The sequence below is a fragment of the Phalacrocorax aristotelis genome, chromosome 4 (genome assembly GCF_949628215.1).
Source record: "Phalacrocorax aristotelis chromosome 4, bGulAri2.1, whole genome shotgun sequence".
Classification (NCBI taxonomy): Eukaryota; Metazoa; Chordata; class Aves; order Suliformes; family Phalacrocoracidae; genus Phalacrocorax; species Phalacrocorax aristotelis.
The window spans coordinates 15,611,241-15,633,601 of record NC_134279.1 but is presented as its reverse complement, the minus strand read 5'-3'; the positions used below and the strand labels follow the sequence as shown (position 1 = coordinate 15,633,601).

At 39.2% G+C, this 22,361-nt stretch overlaps 1 protein-coding gene across 2 annotated transcripts; it reads right to left on the bottom strand.

Annotated features, from left to right (window-relative positions):
* Positions 1-4,572: 4,572 nt before the first annotated feature.
* Positions 4,573-21,808, bottom strand: LOC142056914 (glycerol-3-phosphate acyltransferase 3-like). 2 transcript variants are annotated; one of them, XM_075092427.1, is made up of 12 exons: positions 21,653-21,808; positions 14,433-14,505; positions 12,443-12,731; positions 11,222-11,296; positions 10,453-10,542; positions 9,458-9,551; positions 9,057-9,172; positions 7,573-7,628; positions 7,147-7,232; positions 6,353-6,481; positions 5,151-5,230; positions 4,573-4,687 (listed from the first exon to the last, which is right to left on the bottom strand). In XM_075092427.1, exons 1-12 carry the CDS (start codon positions 21,806-21,808, stop codon positions 4,573-4,575), a joined length of 1,359 nt encoding a protein of 452 aa, XP_074948528.1. The 2 variants fall into 2 exon arrangements, with proteins under 2 accessions (XP_074948528.1, XP_074948529.1); XM_075092428.1 differs by having other exon boundaries at positions 12,443-12,713.
* Positions 21,809-22,361: the final 553 nt, after the last annotated feature.

Sequence of the window (22,361 nt, the reverse complement as noted above, 5' to 3'; positions counted from 1 at the left end):
TGTCTCCCAATAACGTAGAGCAGGTCAGCAGAAGTCGGGGAGAGAAGAGCATTTCAAACGATCCCAAAGATAAGGCACAGCTGTAGAAAAAGACATTTGGAGGCAAGAGAATGAAGGACTAGCTACATCGATCAGTCTTAACATGCACGTACATTACAGTGAAACATTGGATGGTTTAGGAAACTCCAGTTCAGTTCTCACAGAGCATGAGAGGTCACTAAGTTGCTCAGCACTACGTCTTCTAATAATCCATAACATTTCTATTGTTATCATTAACTCATGTTTCTCATGTCTGCACTGTGCTCCTAATAGATAATAGGCACTCAGACATCCCTTTTTATACTTACAGAAGCACGTGTATGTGTATATATATACACACACAGAGAGAGGAAAAAATATGTGTGTACATATATGTATAATAAAATACCTCAAAACTTCTAGTGCCATCTTCTGTTTGAGACATGTATGTTCTTGGAGGCCCAGGAAATTCAGAGAACCTGTCTAAAAAACTGGCTCAAATACATTAAGGCGATGACGGTCATTTACACAGAAGCTCACCTTACGCTGCTTTAATGCTGCACAGTTAAAAGCTGTTTCAGGTTACTTTATCCTAGCAGCAGAGCAGCACAATATATTTTAAACGCCAATAGTGATAATGTCCAAATAACCTCTTCTTAGTCCAGAGATGAAAACCCAGAAGTATGAGCCAGATGTTGAAGCTATTTCAGTCTGCACATTTAGTTTACAAGGTCAAATCATAAATCATCTTTAAAAGCTCTATTCCTAACCAAGGAAAACTTAGGTAATAGTAACATGAACATCCAAAAAGATGCTTTCAGAGGACTCCTCAAGCCCCAGTTTTGGAAGCCTGCCTGAAGAAGGAGAGGCACGTAAGACACAGTGACCCAGCCTTTATGGGATTCTGAGAGTTGCCCTTACTTATTCAAGGCTTCAGGACTGTAAATACAGGGGACAAAGCTCCAGCCTTCAGACCAGTGCAGAAGCAGGATAGCACCCAAGTGACTTAAGGTCCCGGACTGCCCCCATGCCCCATGCTGTGTACAAAGATTCTGCATTGCACCTTGAGCACGCTGCATGAGTTTGATTAAGGATCTAAAGGTGGAGTTTTTAAAATACATCTGGTTTTCCATCCACACAGCTGATCAAACAGTGATGTCTTCAAAAGTTAGCATAAGGAGCTATTTTGACTCTGTCTCTGACTCACTCACATAGCAAGAGGGGCTGATTTTATTCACTCATTCTAACATACATTTATTTTCAACTCATGGCCCACTGTCTCAGGCACTTCAGAAGGTCAGGACTGCTTTGGCTTGTTTCAGTTTCATCAACACGACACATTAGTGCCACAACAACGGTTAGCATCACTTAGATGCTTCATACACAGGTATTAGCCAGCAGCACCAAACTACAAAGCAAGGCTATGTTTTACAATGTAGTTCTTCCCTACACTGATTAGCTGTGTCAGAAGGCTCTCATTTTATTTGGAGAAGAGGCCACTCAGTCAACTGAAAGTGCAAGACTCATTGGGTAAGGAGCTGAAGGGCAAAAACATTAAATGGGAAACAACAGCAGTAGTTGGTGCTCTTGAGGAAGACAGAGCCACAGGCTTCTTCTCCAAGATGATGCTACATCTTGTCTATGTAGCTTGTAGAGCTAGCAAATAAATTAAATTTTTAAGAAAAGAAAAAACATTACTTACACTGACAGATTTTTTTAAAATGTTTGGGCTTTTGGAGTTTTTTGTTTGGTTGGGTTTTGGGGAGAATTGTTAGGTTGGTGGTTTTTGTGGGTTTTTTGTTTGGATTTTTTTTTTTTGAGCACCTGATCCACTGAAATGTTCATTCTCTTCCACCTAAGCCTATCACTTGGCACAAATTAGCATGAGACTGCCCTACCTTTGATCCTGCAAAGGTATGGAGTAAAAAAGGAACTCAAGCAGTTTAGAAGCCTGGTTCTTGCAAGACTAGCGGATGATAAGCAAAGAGGAGGAGTAACAGAAGTGTGAGTTCTTTGATTGTGGAAAACTAAGCTGCCATTTACCAGCTTCCCACTCACGTGTTATCACGAGAATGTGTTCTTTTTACTGTTACCATGCCCTCCTGCTGGAGGAGGAAGACGCACTTATCTGTGGCGTCCTTTTGGAAAACAATACATTCTTCCACAACCTCAGTACTCCAAGGGCAGTATACAATTTCAGTTAAAAGCAATTGCCAAGGCCACTGCTGATAAACGCAGATGAAATACAGAATATCAAGAGAATGGAAAGGGGGAGGTGGAAGGTAGGTAAAGAAAGCACCACCAAAAAAACCAGAAACATTTCTTTAAAGCAGGGCAAGACAAAGTAGTCTCTATTTCAAGTCAGGTTGGCATTTTACCAGCAGCTAAGAAAGCATACCTCCCTCTTGTCATTTACAGGTTCTTGGGTTCATTGTTTGCTTTAAATTTCCCTATTCTATATGTAAGTATCTACTTCACAGAGTTTTAGCTTATTTTGTCAAGACAGCCAAAAAATAGCAGAGAAAATTTGGCAACCCCACCACTCCTCACACAGCTCAACAGGTGGCATGTAATACTCCTACATTCAGAGGTCTTAGCTATACTTTCACAAGACTTGGGGTTATAACCATAATGAGGATCATGCACTCAAAGGCTCTTCTCTTGGTGAGCTGGGGAAGCGTTGCAGGGCAGGAAAAATGCACATCATGTCCTAATGTCTTAAGAAGCAGAGCCCAAGTGAGAAAAAGAACTACTGTTGGAACAGAAATTATCTCCCCATCTTTTCCTGTCTCTGGCCCCTATTTTTGCCTGTTCTGTCTCCCTTTTTACTTCTGAGGAGGAAGAAGGCACACTAGTGTGGGAAGGATCCTCCCAACACTTGTCTTAACCCCTCGCATACAACCGTAGTCTCTGTTAACTCTCAGACATCAGTCACAAGAAGGAAGAACGCCCAATTTTAAACTCTGGCCCACTGAAGAGATTTAACAGTTATCAGGATAGTCTTTGACATTTCTTCAGATTTTCATACTTCTAAATCAACAGCTTCAACAGACATGGAAGCACAGCTCATTTAAGTCAGGAGCAAGCAGACCTCTTTCACAATAGGGGAGTCTGAAGCAATTTTCCTCTGTAGGCATACTGCACAGCACTATCCCTACCTGGGTGGCTCATAGCTTTTTAAAGGGGTGGTTTCTCCTACTGCTTACCTATGACACCCAAATTTGGACTGACCGATCCACCAAGAGAATTCACCTACCTGTAACAATTAAACCCAGGGATGATACACCAGGTCTGGAGAGATAAGAGTGTGCCATGCAGCCTCAGGGCAGTTAACACCTCTCTTAGCCCCTCTCCTGAATATTAGTTTTTCTAGAGTCTCCAGGGGTGAGCAGTGTTATATCTGTGCTCATCAGGACAGGTCCTCCATCTCTGCTGAGACCTCAGTCAATGGGCTGTTGTCATGTAAATGTTATTAACAGTCCTTACCAACTCATCTGTCTTAAAGCAGGTTGGGCAAAATAACACCTATTCATGTATGCTTCATTAGTGAAGTTCTGGTAAAGAAACTAAATTCTTCCATGTGGGAACTACATAACAATAGAGCAAATATTTTATACAAAGAAATACTATAAGTGAGGGAAATATTTCCATCTCAGAATCCTTAAGTGCACTTGCTATATTTATTTCTGGAAGGTGGACTTGTCAGAGACCTAATTGGTAGCCTTCACATCAAGCAGTAACACAAGCAGGTGGCTATCCAGAAATAATTACAACAGAGGATAACAGAGGTCACATCATAGGTTCTCTTTAATTTGTGTAATGCGTACAAAAAGACACAGAAATGGGCACAGCAAAATCAGAAGACACAATATAATTTTAAAATACGATAGATTTTTCTATTACATTGTCCTTGGCTGTGACTAATTTACCCCAGCGTCACACACCCAGGCATCACAGAGGTTCTGCCCTGGACAATGTTCTGCTCTTTGTCAGTGAGACCCTGGAAAACTTCCTATGCTGCCTCGTGACATGAAGGGGAAGTCAGCGACTACCTCTTTCCCTCTGACATCCAACACTTCCTTTCCAACTTGCAATTCAGAAAACATATTTTGGTGAACCATTTAATATCTTCTGACATCAGGAGATCTACCTCTACAGCAACATAGTGACTGCAGCTTACAGGAAAACTGCTAGTCCAAATCATTGATAAAGGCTAGGAGTACAGAAGTGTTCTATTACAAGTTAAGAAGTTACCAATTTAAGTCTTCAGGGTAACAAAATATTTTAAAAATTATGTTTTAATGAACCTAAGTAATATCATTGCAGATTCTTCTCACCAGCATCAGAGAATTTTACTAGTATATTGTAAATCTTCCTAATTATAAAATTATATTCTTATTTAATACAAAATATTACATCTTTATGGTTTCCCTGCTGTGTCATATGCAAAATATCTTACAGGGACAGAAGGAAAATATGTCAGTTTTAATATAAAAAATAGTCAATTTTCTGGTGGAGATAAGTAATTGAAAAATGAGATAAAATACATACCATTTAGCAAACATTTCTGTTTCCCACAGATCCATTTTCTATCACTATCTGGCAATATTTTTTCTGTTGCTCTTCCTTGAAAGACTCTTTGACCTTTTTCCTTTTCAGTCCCCCATCCCTAAAAGATACAGAAAAGAAACTGCCTTGATCTCACTTTAGGGTCAAGGCAGAAAAACATTACAATATTTAGACTATATAGTCAAAGCAGTTTTCACCCTAAATGTTGGCTTTTGCAATACAATGCTAAATGATCCATACTGCCAAGACTTACCACACAACACATACAATGCCTTTCATTTAATCAAGCATTTGACATGCAAATAATTTATTTTTACCAAATACTACCTGCTGGTTAGATCTACCTATCAGCTCCATTTCCCTTTTTATACTAGTCTATTTGTTCTAGTGGAATTGTTCAAGGAATAAAGTAATATTTTCTGACTCAGAGTCAGTAAGGGTGATGGAATACAGCCCAAGCAAAGCAAATCTGGAAGAAGTTTTAAATGATTCCAGGCTAGCTTTTCAGAATACAGAACACCTAAATATGCTTTAAACCCAACCTCAAAGGCATTGCTTCTTACCAAGGAAGTACAGACATTCCTGCCCGAGCAGCAATGACAGCCTTGACTCTGTTGGCAAAGTGAACAGAGTCTTCTTCTTCCTGAAAAATATATTAATTATTTGCTTTGCAACTTAAAACATTTTCTCTATGTCCCACTTAAAGAGATAGTTCTTGTCAGACAGCAGGCATTTGGGTTTATACCAGGCCCATGAGCCAAATGTGACCTGCAGGGCAGTTCCAGCTGGTCCTGGGAACACTGCCTGGTTTGCCACCATTCGGTGCTGAAAAGAACTAAGTGGGAGGCTCTGTGGTTTCTGGGACAATCTCAAACAACACATAGTGTGAGGTCACAGGCCTGACCAGAGCAGGGGATGCACCTGCTCCCAGTACTTCAGTGCCAGTCTGAAGCTGGGAACACACCGCCAGGATCTTGGAGGAGATGGGGTGCCTTAAACAGAGTTGGGGTCCAGTGCATTCAGGATCAGCAAATTATTGCAAGTTCACAGGAGTCTGTCTGCCTGAACTGTAGAGGAATGAAGATATGTACACTACAGCAGCTTCCCTGCCAGACTGGGGTAGACTATACCAAACGAGCATTGCTGGAGTAAAGGTTTAATCCACTTTTTTGCATCAGGTCAGTATCCAGGGGCAGTGAGACAAGAGGCTGTGCCAAGTTGTGGGGTAAAGCTGCTGGGCAAAGGATTAGCTAGATATCCTGCAGGGTTGAGAACAAGGAGGTAGGGGGAAGCTGTGTAGATGCAGGGGACAGGGGGACATGGGACACAGAAGGCAGAAGCACCCCAGTATGGAGTGACAACAAAGCCTGAATTTCTGTATTACTTCTGGAGTAAAAAAATGGAGGTCTGTGTCAGGCTGACGGGCAGGACTCCTGCAGCATAAAAATCATATTTTAACATCTCTTCTAGTCTCTGGGGGAAACCAAGGCAGCTGTACTCGGGTAAAGAAGCTGTTCGGGAGCAATAGGGAGCATGGTGCAGAAATGTCTGACTATCTGCAGGAGTAGTTTTCACGTGAAGATAACTAACCTACATAAATCTACGCACACTTCTTTTTAGAGACTACAGTGTTGCCTTCTGCCATTTGTCCATTTAGTTATCAAAGATTTGCAAACATAATGCCAACACAATATGCATAGTAATGCAGAATTCCTCCCAGACAACATTTTATGAGCATTTTCAAAACATGCAAAAGCAAAAGTACCTCTTTGACCATTGGTGGCAGGTACCACACATTACAGACAATAGCCCAGCTGGTCATCACATTAAAAATATAGGTCATCATCGAATACTTTGTGCTGTTCCAGAACACATCTCCAAATTGGGGGTCATACTGGAAGTGTATACAGTTCAACTTGTTAAATCAGGGGCAAATCTAATCATACCTCCTAAAAGCAGCAAATTCAGAGTAAAGTTCCACATTTCAACATTTATTACAAGTTTGTAACAGTTAAAACTTTACAAGCAATGCAGGACCCCAAACTGTGACAGACACCATTGAAATACATCTCAACTATAACAATATAGTTCTACTCAAAATGTAAAGACTTGTCATCTACAGATATGCTGACTATAAAGGTTTCCTTGAAAATGCTCACACCCATTTTAACGATTTCCATAAGATTAGGCAACATTATAGTTCCAGGAAAAAAAAAAGTAACTAACGTACCTAGAGCTAATGTGACTTGGCTAAAGTGCCTTTATACTCAGAGCACAACAAGAGCCAGGAACCCCAAGACAGAAAGAACAGGCAGAACTGGACATGCATCACAGCAATTGCAACTGTGCTTTTCAGGTGGCTCCTAACCAGTTGTCAAGATATTCAGTGAAACATTTCCCATACTGCACTGAACTACAAGACATTGCACATCATTAAAGGATTCCATTTTCTCAGGGCTTATTCACTACCTGTTCACACAGAGCAAACCCCTTTTTAAGGTTTACACATGAAAATAATGCAAATAATCCTTAGAATTTGGAAAACTGCAGATATATTACCTTGATTGCGACTGGATAGATGGTCCCTCCTACCTCAAAGCTTCCCTTTTTAAACATCATTACTGATGTGTTGTTTGTGCAGGTACCTGGCCAGAATTAATACAGATGAAAAGTTTAATCCACCTTAAGAAAAGTATCAGCTAATTAATCCTAAACTGTCTTAAGAAGACTTAAGTTGCTAAAGAAGAAAGCTTTAGTTCTGAAACATAATCCCAGAACCTGTTCTCTCTTCCCTTATGCTATAAAGAAATTAGACTGTCATAAAACTGTTGTAAAATACTAGAATCTGACTTTCAATATCTCACAAGAGCAAATTAATTCTACAGACTGAAAACAAACACCTCACTTGTAAAGACTGGGTATAACAAACTGCATTCAGTGGCAAGTGAGAAGAGCAATAATAAAATCAATATAGTTGTTTCCTACCTTCCGGGAAAATTAAAATGGGTAATTTGGCCTTATCTGCAGTGTGTTCTCTAATTCTGTGGAGAGAAAATAAAATTACAGTGTATACTTCATTTTTTTATTTTGCCAGGAATCTAAACATCTGTTGCCTCTTACATAGGACAAGAAAAGCCCTTTGCCAGTCAGTAGCCTCAACTGATGTGTGCTAGTTCTGCTCTTTGCCAGTCAGTAGCCTCAGCTGGGAGTTTCAGGCCTTCATCTCAGACATTCTCTTTTGCTAATGGCAAAAGTAGGTTTTCTACAAAACTGTATGCCATTTTCTTTCACCATGTTAACCCAATTCACAGGAAGCCAGAGAACAGTGGTAGTTGATGCATATAAAACTTTGACTTTATCTTTGACGGATTCCAGCTATGAAAACAGTTGAACTTTTCTTTTGACTGAAGTATATTCCATATTTAAAATTTTTCATTCCTTCTAGGTTTATAAGATCAGTTTTTTATATATCTCTCTCTAATGATTCTCCACACCTAGTTAAGTAGGCCACTATTTTACTACATTTGCTGCACCACTTAAACGTATTGCTGCTAAGCAGATTACTAACACACAAAATCTGTTGTTTTCTGAAACACCTGCCTTTCCTATGACTCAAGAGCATGCAGTTCCTCTCCAGTCAGCATTAAAGAACAAAACCAAAACATCAGTTACCAAAAAACAGAGAGACTTATCCGGGGGGCGGGGAGGCTTCTCCATTTTTCTAAGGACAAACTGTCATAGACACTTACTTAATGTTAGCAGCATTGCATCCATTTTCATAAAGATTTAGGATGACTAAGAACGAGCTCTGTAAACACTTCCGAATACAGAACTTGAGAATATTGACTATATATAATATAGTCAATCCTGTTTGTGTCCTTAAAGTCCAACATGCTGTCTCTGCCAGGATTCAATACTGCAGGCCTGGAGATCAGTATAGGCATTAAGCAAACATATTACAATTCTCCAGGATGCTTTTCCAGCTTCTAGCAGCTAGGTGGTACCTTGGCCTTTTTTTGTTATTTTTTAAATTGTTTTGCTACAGTCGGCCTCCCTTCATCCTGTTCTCACAGCAGATTTAGCCACCTTCTATTCTCAGAGCTGATGAAAAATGTACCAGGGCAAGGCATGATCTGGGAAGCAGATGTGCTGACAGAATTCCCATTTCTGTCTTGACAGCCCGAATCATTGGCATCGAAACTGAATTAACAGGCTCCTGCCTGTGGCAGGCAGGGCAATTGTGGCAACATGGAAATTCCCAGAGGTTACAGGGCAAATGATGAGAAGTTCAGTAGATGATTACTACACCCTGCACCTTCATTGATGGAGCAGTTCCCAACCTTACACTGAGGACAACCTACAGCTGCCCACCAAAGAGAGATGCAGGGTAAGAAGTGTCTCAGTTCATGCTTGGACCTCACAATTACTAGACCTGATGGGACAATTAAGCAAACACCTCACTACCTTACTTTTTCCTCACCAGCTGACGGTCTTTCATTTCCGAGCGTTCAAACAAAACATGCTGAGTGGTTTGCATGCAAGATTTTTGAATAAGTCCCAGAAGCCCTCCATGTGCCTGGCCAACCTGCAAGCCCAAAAAAACCTGGTTACTACGCAAACACAGACGTACTTAAATGATAAAATTCTGAACAGGGATGCGTCAGTTTCTAAGCTCATTCACAAATTATACTAATCCTCTTTGGTCAAAAGCGTGCACACACCTGCCTGTGTCTATTATTTTGCAGTCCTGAATGCAAGTTTGAATGCTATCAAATCCCACTCTTTCTACCAGTAAGTTTATCCTCTTACCCAACACCACATCTACAGGCATCTCAACATTACTAATATTTACCGCCTTTCTTGTTCATACCAAGGAATAGCATCCATCACTGGCCAGGATTACAACATCCAATGGAGATGTGTGGTTGGCTACACAGATGCCTCCCTCCTGCGGTCTGTTTTCCCTGCAGTGATAACCATAAAAATAATTACTTATTGTAATTACAGGCCCCATCAAGTGACCCATCCAGTAAGCATACATCCACAATCAAGACTCTCAGTGGCAGAAGCATTTCAGGCACACAGCTTATCTGCAGATCCATAGAAGTGGAAGAACACAAAACATTTTAGAATACTAATATTACTATGATACATGTTAAAACTTCTGGCAGCACATTACAGCAGATAAGTCATCTTTCCTCATACTTTCAAGAGTCCCTTCACATTTCAGTAGTTTTGGCATTTCACCAAAACCAGTTTCCTTTTAGCTGAGAATACAAGACTTCATTGGAGTAGGCATTTTAGCTGCATACATTACCATTCAGAGAGGCATATATTAAAGAAAATTTGGACACTAAAACTCTAAAAGCAAAGACACTAGAGCATGATTTTGCTTGTTTTCCAAAGCACAAAAAAAAAATATTTCAGCAGCCTCTATTACATAATGCGCCACCACTAAGCAAGCAAGATATTAAAAAAACTTATTGAAATACCAACCATAACTTTAGGAAAGAGCATGAAGAATTAGTTACCCAACAAACTGGGTAATAGAACAGCTAAACATTTAATGGCGATATGAGTATAATATGTTCAAGGCAAACATCGAGAAAAATGTCTAAGTGTATATTTAACCAAGGACACAGTACTACTTCACCTTTGCATACCCTGCCAATACACAACAGAAAACACAGCAGGGTACACAAGCATCTTGACAGAGTCTAGATGACCCAAACATATTCTTGGCTCAAATTACACCATCATGGTGTCTGTTCTGTAATGGAATAAGAATCCTGCTCTGAAACTTAAGACACTGAGTACTGTAAGAAATCAATAGCAGACCAAGGAGAGCAGTGTGGCACCACTCACCTGTTGTGGAAATGAACAAGACCACCCAGACATCGGACACCTAATGTGGCACATATCATCTGAACCTGGTTGCTCAGCCAGCATTTAACTCTAAAAGAAATGAAGCCACACATACATTTCCAGTTCTGTGTAGTCACTCATAGAACAACGTACTGTAAACTCTCAAAATTATTCTGAATAGCCGTTATTACAAAGACCATACTAAGATGATTCATTGCACTAACAATGCTATGCAGGAGGAGCTTATCAGGTATCAAAGATATTCTTGTTTCATTCTTCTACTGCAGTCTATCCTAAACCCTCCAGATTCAAAGCAGAGAAGATAACAGTCAGGGTTTTGTTTTATAGATTTTCTCTGAAAGCAACTGCAGTTGACTCCTTCATTAACATTAATATAAAAATATTTAGCTGGTGAATTATGTCTGAGTTTTTTGCACTGACAGGATGTAACAGTCTCACTGTATTAACAGAATTGCTCAGGACAGATTATTTACTCGCCCCATTCTGACTCAAGTAGAGAATACTCTATTTTCCACTCTGAGACACGCTTCCAGCAGTATCTATCTGGCTTACATTGCGTGTCCACTTTCAGATGCTATTGCCATACTTTGTCTCATAGTGCTCTGAGTTTACAGTAGGGGAAAAAAAAATCACCCTACAGTAGTCCACATTAATCCTCTGGACTCAAGCAGATTTATATTCCAACACACACATTCAAAGCCTTAAATAAATAAAAAAGAAATGGAACGAGCCCTCAGCAAACACCTACCTGCCATTTGGAAACCGTCCTACTAGTGTAGTGGCCAAGACCAGCAAGAGGATGCTGAAAACAGCCAAGCAGGCGCTACAAAGTAAAATAATATTAATTAAATGCTAAGAAGCAAAACCGGAAAAGCAAGCAAGAAAATATTTTATTTAACCCTTTGATCCATTTCACAATGCCTCCCTCCACCATTAATAGCATCTAACTAGCAATACAAACCAGTTAAGGTCAACAGGATAACATGAGCACATATTTTCACTCAATTAATCCTGCACTGAGTACAAAACCTCATGCTGCCTGAAGCATACCTTCCAAAAAGCACCACATCCTGACCTGAAGCTATCATGTGGGAAATAAACCATTGTGTTCAAAGAGGATGATGAGTAGTGGCTAGTGTTCTTTAACGCAGCTGAGATTTCTCAGTGCCATCATTTTATTTTTAAAAACCTATCCAGAAATTTCAGTACATACTTCCACCCCAAGCAGTAAACTACTACATAATCAAGAAAATTAAGTGTTGTTGGTTACTAGTGGCTGAGCATGACATTGAAGCCATTTTTACATAAACGTTGTATTCTTAAGCTGCATATCTAAGTTTACACACAGGTATATGTGCTCCACTATGTAACTGACTGGTAGGAAATCCCTCTATGCACTGCAGCAATGTTTTAAATATGCTGTCCTCCCATCAAAGGAATAAGAAATTTTAAAAGCTCCTGCTCTTTACAAGAGCAAATGAATATTTGCAACTGCTTGGTCAATATGGTAAAGGCTGGTTTTTCTTAAAATAAAATTTTAACAGTCTGAAAATTTATTACATTCCAAGTAGATGCCTCTTTTTCCATCCAGCCCTGTGCTCCCTGGGATTTGAAGAAAAGCTAATGTTCAAGTATTTCAGCATAGAGTCTCCCTGTCTCAGACAGGTAGAGCCTGATCCTTTCATTTGAAACAGTTATTTACATAACAAAGATCTCCAGATCATTTCTATGAAGTTTTGCCAGATTTGCCACTAATTACTAATAAAACATACGGAACATGAGAAATCAATATCTTCAGCACTTCCCCCCCCCCTTTTATTTTCTTTTAGGGATCTTTGAGTTTCGATGGCATCTTGGAAAACAGAGTCATGCCAAGTTCTCCTTTCTGCACTGGTTAGTAGCGTGTTATTTCTTGTCTTTTGAAAAAGTACCATGAAAAATAGATCCCAGCAAATTAGAACTGGCTCACCGAAAAGGCATCAGGAGACAATACCGAATTAGGATCCCAACGACCCACACAATAGTCATTTGCCAGCTGACACGATGCAAGTTGGTATTGGTTCTGCTGAGGAGATTCCAGGACACCAGCTCCTCAGAGGAGAACCGTCGTATGACTTCGTCTTCTGCAACTGCCTCACATGCCTTCTTGGAGAAGTACATAACATCAGCAAGGTTGAAGCATCCTTGGTGCTGGCCAGCAATCTCCTGTTCCATGGAGGTTTCCTCTCTCTGGATGATTCCTGCATGAGAACATGAGTCTTCCTTCCATGCAGTGGAACGGACAACATGGATTCCAAAAAGAGTAAAATACATGTGCTTTTTAGAAACAGCTCTCCTCCTACTCCAAGCACCATAATTGCATTTTTATGCCTCATTTACATACTGGCATTTATTTCCGCAGGTTACTTCTCTAATCCTACACCATATAACACCACTAAATTGTTGAAGAAAGGAGCAAAGCATTAAGAACAAGCTGCAAATACAACCTTGAGCACAACACCACCTACTTCACTGTCATTTACCAAACACCATATGCACACACACCTAGAAATATCAGCAGTGCACTGCCAAGACTGCAGATCCCTCCTGCTGCCTTGACGCAAGTTCAGGACGTATTTGTATAGTTTTTGTTCTTGTTGCTGTTGATTTGTTTTACTTTTTCCCAGCTGTAACAAACAGCTTCCTCTGGTATTTTTTCTCAGAGCCTTCTCTCTTCCCCTATCCCTTCTTTAAGAGTCACTTCACTAGCAAGAAACTTCAAATTGTCTAGATCTTCCCCCTGAGATATACAGAGTGTAACAGAGAAGCATTCTGCAGGGAGAATGACAACACAGTCATGTTCCATATCTGTAAAATTACATCTCACAGGACAGCCACACAGCAAGTCTCAGATGTTTGCTGAGGTCACTCTAAGACCAGATTCTTGTTTGGCTGGTTACAGTGACAAACTGTATTGATTCATGCCAGTTAATACTTGGCTATTTTGTTTGGGGTGGTTTGGTGGGGGTTTTTTAGTTGTTTGTGGGTTTTTGGTTTTGGCTTCTTTGTTTTGGTTTGTGGTTTTTTGTTTGGTTTTTGTGGGGGTTTTTGGGGGGGGGGGCAGGGACAGGACATGAGATGATGCACAGGACAGGGAGAAGGTATTCAATGACATTAAATATGCATTATTCAAAAGACATTTAATTTATCTTAATCAACATACTACCCCCAATCAGAATCACAAAACTTTCCTCCAGCTGCACTTCAGTCAAACCTTCGATGTCCAGGAAATCATAAGACATGAAATTCATTAGCTGACAATCCAAGCAGTCTATGTGACTGATGACTAAAAACGGCACTACAAGTAACAGGATTAATTATTATGAAAACTTAACCCAGTCCCCTTTGGTCAAAGAAAGGAAACATAGTTGGGAAGAGGAAAAAAAAAATGTCTAAGATTTTATCCCCATGCCTAGAGATGAGTGCAAACTGTAACTGTGATGCATGAGATGGTGTAGCTCCTTTACTTGAGAGACCCTGGCTCTTTGCACGCTAGGAGTTACAAGAAGCAAGAGAGAATCCATTCCAAGCAATATCAAGGGCAAAGAATACTCATTCCTCCTAATCTTGTAGAGGGGGAACTGACAGAGTCAGAAAATGCAAAATACTTATGAAAATAGGGACAGCTTCCTAAATGGTTATCAGCAATGTCTTTCTATACTCACACTAGTCTCTAACACCTTTTATGCAGAAGACTCAATCACTGATTGATTATTTTGCTTATAACATACTTAAGGTCTCTTTTGTGGGTTTGTAACTTCAGCAGTTATTTGCCCATCAAACTCCTTTACGGCCATTCCAGTTTTCTTACTTAATATCAAACGCAATTTATATTTAGGTTTACTCTCTTGTAAGATATTAAAACAGTTGCCTTTTTACAAGGTGAATAGTGCCATGTCGCCTTCATTCAGAGATCTTACCAGTGGAGATTAAATTTTCAAGTGCCAGCACCTTCTGCTTTTTCACTCCCTCCTCAATGTGCAGGTTGGCCCACTGTTCCCAAAACAAGAAAAGTAGATGTTAATGGTTTTCATTTAATCATTTCCAGGCATTCTGTAATTACATTAGGTGAATAGCCTGAGCCTCTCTTATTGAAGCCAAGTCTTAGATTTTCATTTTTCAAATTCAGCCTGAAGGCTGTCCCGCACACCTCCTATTTTATTTGTTACATTGATTACATTTCACCATTTTCAGGAAAAATGGTTTGGCTCAAACTTCTTTTCAGGACACAGGCAGTTGGTTTTTTCCCTGGGGCCCCACAAATTACTAAGCTACCTAAGAGACTCTATGAGGTCCCTGGGTCCAAAACTCTCTTTCCCATTTAGTTTCAGGCAATAGAATGATGCAATATACTATCACTGACATTAGAGACATGCCAGAAAAATAGATCTAAGAATTGATATTAAAGAATAAAAGAGATCACCTCAGTTTTAGGGTATTCGTACAGTTTCTGTTAACAGAAAACAGAGGAGGGACCATTTCGTATTCATAGTATTTCTGAAATGTGGTAATAAGCTTCCACCCTTCCCTGTCTTTACCTTTTTGAGCTAAACCAAGTTTCTGCTCACTGTGCAGAGCAGCATAACACTCCTCCATTAGCAAAATCAAATATACCAATATGCTTAGTTTTTGAAGTTTTCATACTTTTGAATGTTTTCGTCATACATATATAGACATCTAAGTAGTTGTTCTCATGAGTACTAGATCTTCCCGCATTTACGTCAAGATATCTGCTCTAACAAAGGACACAGGATGCTTGCATGTAGGCTTTACTCATTATTAAGAAATAAGTGACCCACTCAACTTATGTCCTCACCTGCTATTTAAGACTCCCCACCTTCAATAGATTAGGATACATACTTCTGCTCTGGGATAAACTCTTGCTAAAGAGTTGATAAACTGACATGCACAGCCATTTAAGTCACCACAAACCTTGATCTCAAATAGTCTTCACCATGTTACAATGTGTTGCATGTATCATCAACATAGACTAGCTTTTTGCCATCCTTAATTTTTGCGTGCTCTCTACCATCTCCTTCTGTAGCTATTGAAGTTTAAATCAATAACAAAAAAGGGACACTTTATCATGGCATAATTAGAATATTTTAGTTACCCTTAGTTAACCTTTTTTTTAACCAGCCATCTTAAAAGAAAAGAAAAAAGAGGAAGCAAAATAGGCAGTGATGCGATATTTTAAACGCCATGCAAACCATCTGTTACAACACTTTTTTTTTTTTTTTTTTAAAAAAAAGACCTTCACCTTGTCTGTACTTTCCAATTATACCCTAGGAAAGGTAAACTGGTACCTCGTCTATCTCAATCCTTTGCAACACATGGAGAGTGATTTGGAATCGGGGAGCCAGGGGATGTCATGAAAACAGCAGTCCACACACTGAGAAATGAAAGAATATCTGGCACAGGAACAAGAATGTTACATAAGACAGTAAAGGCCAACATGTGGCAAATTTAACCTCTCTATAATATACTGCTGGTCCTCACCCTTTCTGCAGTATCCTTTAGGATAGTTGGATGGCATGAGGGAGGAAAAAATAAGAGTCACCTAGCTTGGCAAATAAAGCCCTTTGTCTTACTCTCTGCTTTCCTGTCTCCTGTCTGCCACCCTTATCTTGCCCATCACAGCCCTCCTACATGAGCAGGCACCTGCCAGTTGGCAAGCACTGGCAGAAACGAGCTTGCTCATACTGTCCTGAAGGATTTGGAATACCTCAAGAAGGCTGGCTTTTGACTCCCAGGTAGAAAGAAGGTGATAATCACTGACCAAGCTAAACCACAAAAATATGGTAACTAATTCAAATGAGTAAGACAAGTCAAAACCAACAAAGATTTATACTTTACTAGTAAACCTTTTATAAAGTCCTGTCTCATAGCACAGGCAAACAGCAGGGCAAAGGTGGCAGCCTGTAACTAAATAGTCAGTTAAGGCTACAAAGGCAGAGGACAAGGCAGATGAGGAGGAGCTTTCATTAGGTGAATTGTTAGCTTGGAAAAGAGCTGGCTGAGATGGCAGATGACAGAAGTCTACAAAATCTGGGCTGGCACAGAGCAGGTGCATAAGGAACAGTTATACATCTTCTCTTCTAATACAAGAGCCAGGTAGCATCACATGAAAGCGTTGGGCAGAGTGTATGAGCAAGAAAAAGGTAATGTATTTCCACGAAACACAATGAAGTTGTGGAGTTCTTTGTTTGGGACATACTGCCAGAGATCAACGGAAATGGGAGCAGATACATAAAAACATGGGTGAAAAATCACCATGGGACACAAAACTCTAACTCATGAATCCACACAGGAGGCTGAAGCAACAAGCAGCTGGGAGGGTATTCCTGGCAATACCACCATACAATCACCCAGCTCTTAGTCTTTTCATCAAGCAATTGAGTTGATGCCTGTCAAAGCCAGGCTAATTGGTCTGGGTCAAACTCTGGACTGACCCAGCAGAGTAGCTTCTACGTTGTTCTGCATTTGGTGGCATCTGTACATTTAATTTGTTTTTAAAATATGAAATAAGGCTTTGTGATAGCCTTTGTTTTGTACGCTATTGAGACAGAGCTGTCATGCTGGTCTTTGTTGCAAAACAGTAATGAAAGGATGTTTTAAATATCTTGCAATAACACAGGTGTTGCAACTAAGACAGAATTTAAGTGCTAAATGGAGCAACTTCATTCCTAAGTTTGCTGACCAAATGAGAACTTGTGTGCTGTGCTTTCCTCCCTCCCATTTCTGAAGTGATGAGGACACAAGGAGTCTAAGTATCCAGTGGGTGATCCCAGCTGAAATGCTGAAGACTTGACAGCTTAACTCCAACAGCCCATTTGTTTGAGGCTTCCTATAATTACATTCTGAACAAAGTAAGGGTGTTTAATATTTCATTATGTTAATTACTTTCTTCATAGTACATGACATGAAAAGCTATACAATATGAAATGTTCATTTTTTTAAAAGTCTCACTTGTTGTTCTTGTCCCTTTTTCCTTTTAAGTACAGCTCAGTATGTTGTTTGGTACTCCATCTTTCTGTACTGTGCAATAATTTGGTTTTGCCTCTCTCCCTCTACGTTCCCATATTTTACTACCTCTTCTCCCATATTCTCACAAAAAACTTTTTAGAATTATTGATTACACACTGGCGTTTTTCAATCCTCTTCTTGGCTTTGTTCTCATGTGTCAAAGGCCTGGGGGCAATTACTCCATGTAAAATCTTCCAATATAATTACAACGAGAAGGACAGTAGGCTTTTACTACAAGCTAAAATCACCATCTAAGATCAAGCACTTATGGCCTTTTCATTCAACAGTCCATTCTGTCTGGCCTCATTTCCCCTTTCATGTCCCAAAGAACAACCCAGATCAAATCATCCACATATTATATAGTGGGCCTGAGAGGATGGGCAAGTAGTGACTGGCCACAATTGGACAGTGAAAAAGCACTGACAGATCTCTTGGCTGCTCTAGTGAGGGCAGATGATATAGGTTGAGAAGGGTCCAAAACAAGTGTTTGGGATAAAAGGACAAGTATAATTTCTTTGTGGTTTTTTTTGATGCAGTGGCTAGCTCAGGATAACCACGTATCTGGAAGTACAGCAGTGAGCTACTTCCAATATCTTAAGTGTCTGCAACATCTGCCCATACTCCAGTGGGAGTTTACAGCATATTAGCTACCTCAATGTACAAGTGAGCTATCAATTCAAAGAATATCCACAGTTATTAGCTGGCTGATGTCTTTCCTACATGTGAGTATTTCTTGAGAAACAGCAATACTCCAAATTCATACAGAAGCTCAGACCTCGTAAAATTGCAGAAGAATCTTGGCAAATGAAGCTACAGCTATTTAACATGTTTATTTGACTCTCCACAGGACTGTGAGAGCATGGTGTAGATTTCGTTCTAGCAAATGCATTTCCTTCTGCAGCTGCAACACTAAAGAGCTGGAGTAATGTCCCTAGCATAGCTTTCCTAGTATCGTCATTTCCACCAAACCCCATCACAGACAAGCAAATACAAAACCTGGAGAAAACATTATTTTACTAACAAAAGCTTACAAGCACACGGGAAAGAATAACCCTATTGGAAACCAAACCAAATTCACCTTTATAATTTCCAGAAATACTTTAAGGCTAAATGAATGGTAGTAATAGTAATTATGGGATAACAGTTATGCAACTTAAATTACTGTCTTGGAGATCTTTTACTATTATACTATAGTAATATTATTATATAATATAGTATACTATAGTAATACCATTTTTTTTGAACCCACAGAAAAAGCCCAAGCCACACAAAACCAAAAACCCCCACAAACAAAAACAATCACCCCTCAAATTTTCAAATCTTGAACCTTGCTTTTGCAAAAAGGTTTGTTTTGTTTCTAACACAAAAGTATCTAGATTCCTTGATGAAGAAGAGCAAAGGGTACAAATTCTTCTGTACATAGATTACACCTTGCCCATGTGTTCCAGTCACTGTTCACACTGCTAACACACCTCAGTGAGGTCAGGAAATCAAAATGACTTATCATATGCCATCATTACTCATTGTTTAGTAATAGATTTGCAAAGCTGGGCTTTATCCTAAAACACCTAGAGCTCCCAGTAAATTCAGTAAGGGCTACAGACATGGTTTCTTTGAAAACACAACTTTTTAAAAAGTATCTTTTGACTTGAAGGTACTTGATTTCAGTCTCTACTTTTATTTTTCCTCAAATTGACAAAACAGAAAAATTAAATATGTTTTCCCTCTGCCTCCCAATTTGCAGAGTCATTTACAGGGGTAAGAAGCAAATATAAAGTGTTCTCAGGTAAGAAGTTTTCTATTCATTTCACTGGTCTACATAACAAACTAAATCAAATGCAACACAACAGAGAATTTAGTCATAGTGCTCAAGGTTTGGTTTTTGGTGAAACATCAACAGGTTGTTTGGTACTTCCTAGAGTGCTGATATTCCTGCGATACAGTCAGTAGGTCTGCCCTTAGCATTTTCAGCTAGTTGGTATCCTATTTCACCATTCAGGTTAACAACAGGAACCAAGCATGGTCTTTGTGCGTTACCCCGTTAGCAAGATCTCAGGTGATGTCACAAGTCAACACTTCACTAGGCTATCAAGGTGAAGTTGTTCATTTCTTGAACAAAAGGAACATGTAAGCCTGCTTTAAAGCTAACTGTCCCAAGCAGCAATTTCAGCCATATTCTGGCTAATGAGCCCCAGGACCCCAAAAACAGGCCCAGCGATTGTTTGCACAAGCTTTAACCCAGCATTTCCCAGCCCTATCCTTATTCTGAAAAGCCAAGTGGGCCACAGCACAAGCAAAGGGGACCTAACATTCCCTCCATCCTCTCTCCTTCCCATTTCCCACCAAGATAGCTCTTAGTTACTCTTTTGGCACAATGAGGAGCATTTGAACAATATTTCAGAGAAAATAGCTGAAATTAATTGTAAGGTGAAAACAGAGGAAACTCCTTTTTTGCCCACAAGACAGTTAGGCAACAACTTTCAACAAAGGAATGAAACAAGCCAGCCTGAATTGCAGTACATGGAGCTGGGCTCTTCCTGTTATTAGCTGCTGTGGCAATGGGGAACTAGACATGTGATCAGATATCTGATCACATAACAATTAAGTGAATAACTTTTTTGATAAATTAATCCTCCGTATTGTGAACACATAATTATCATGCTTGTGATAAGTGATATACTGTGGAAAGAAGAACATTTAATGTGCTTTTCCAAAGAGAAATGCCTTCCTATGTAAAGCACCCAATGAGTGCATCAAGTGTCCTTCAAAATTGGGAAAAGGACAGGGGCAAAAACAAATACAGAAATTATTTTAATATCTGCCAACTACAGCAGCAAAGCTATCCAAAGACCTGTTCAGGTTTGTGTTTGATATGAGAGAGCTTGATGAAATAAATTCCAAGTACCACAAGCCTCTTACTCAGGGTACCAATAAGAATTTAATTAGCATACCACTGGCTGATAAAATAAATTAAAAAAAAGTATCACATATAAAAGCCAATATTACATATAGCCACTGTAGGCAGTCATTTCCTATTGACATTTGTATCTGAAAAAACAGGTAACCCCTAAAGTTTGCAGTCATGTGCACTATGCTAAATTATGTTTATACAGCTGAAGACAGTCGCTGCCCAATAGCTCTTAATCAGTATTAAAAAACAACTCAGAAAAATTATAAGACAGAAATAAGACAGAATTGGAAAGGTAAGATGGTCATGATATCATGATATTAACTGTATCACATTGTTACAGACATGTTCTACTGCACAAATAGATGGCTCAACAGCTTAATAATAGTAACAATACTACTAATAAGTTTTCTGCCACAAGTAAAAAGTATATTCATGAAAAGCAGATTTATGCCAGAAAGACAAAGTTAATCTACTGGAAAACAGAAATGCTTCACCGTTTAATGGGATGAATTCACAGCAGCTACTTTTGGCCACCTATGGATATGAAAAGTCAGACTTGAAAAATTAAATGCAATTCTAGCTTACTAAAGGCCCCAGAAAACTTTTGCTGATATCAGCAGAATCAGGATCTTAGCCATGACCTGTTCATCTCTAAAAAAACCCTAGATTTTTAGAAGGTTGCAAGAATTCTTCAAGTCTCGTACAACAGAACTTGTGACTGCTGCATCCCCCAGATTTATAACTAGAAGAAGCAAACACACACAATCAGTATTCTTACACAGAACATTATTCATTAATATCATGTAATTAAAATAGTCCAAATAAAACCACTGAAACTTATGTACATCTAAAATACACGTTCTTGTTATTTACCAACTCTCATAAACTAATACCTCTTTTTATTTATATTTGACTTGTCATGAGTATAGCATGAAGCATTCTAATCAGCTTGAACTAGAAGCAATGTATCACGAAATCTCTACTTTAACCCAAGAAAACCTCAAACCAGTCCCAGATTATAACCCAGCACATAACTAGACATCATTAAACACACCACATAACTTAAAGATGCAAACAACATATTGAAGTTAATGGAATTCTTTCTGCTGACTTTTATGGCACCTATATCAAATGTACAAAATTTTTTTTATTAAATATATCCTGTAGTAAACACATACCTTTTTAATCCAATTCTCAACTTACCTCTAACATTTTTATTACAATTCTCACATAGAAATGAGAAATCCCCAATGACACTCTAAATATTGAGGGCAACAAAATTAACACTACAAACAAAATCATCCAGATAAACAAAATTTTGCCCTCTGTGAGGCCAAGGCCCTCTTTATTTTCTTCCATGCGTGCTCCTTCAAAATGCCAACCTGCTACCTTTCTGAGAACATATGTTCATCTGTAGTGGAGAATCCAGTAAACTTCAAGAGACAGAGGCAAATAAAAACTCCACATTCTAAAAGCCAAAGCTTTCTCTAGGAAAAAGCTGATGCCCTCTGAAGCCTGACACCACAGCTGCTCTCAGTGATAATGTAATTTCTACCCTTTGTCCCGCCCTAAATCCACCTACTCCCTTTTAATTGATAAGCATTTACTCATCAGAGATAATACAGGGGAGAAGAAAGAAAAAACATGGTAAGTAATAATGTATGTTAGGTAATAAGATGCTGCCAATAAGGAAACTTGTCAGTGTGTCAACTAGTTTCCACAAGGTGTCCCACCAATAAATTACAGGACAGAACTAAGTAGGTGTGGTTTCCAGACTGCCTAAAATCTTCTTTTCTAAAACTCATTTAATACACATGAAGCACTTCTCCAACTGACACTTGCACTCACATTAGTGACTTATTTAGTCAGACTTCATGATTAAATGACTGCCTCGTTTTGGTATTTGACCAAA

What these genes read in the sequence shown, in the direction of transcription:
- LOC142056914 (XM_075092427.1), bottom strand. Translation starts at nt 21,808, where the DNA reads ATGGAAGAAAATAAAGAGGGCCTTGGCCTCACAGAGGGCAAAATTTTG. An exon ending in TGTCTCCTGATGCCTTTTCG is followed by an intron (nt 11,297 to 12,442) that starts GTGAGCCAGTTC and finishes TTTACTTTGTAG; the next exon opens with CGCCTGCTTGGCTGTTTTCA. An exon ending in CGTCAGCTGGTGAGGAAAAA is followed by an intron (nt 7,629 to 9,056) that starts GTAAGGTAGTGA and finishes TTCTCTCCACAG; the next exon opens with AATTAGAGAACACACTGCAG.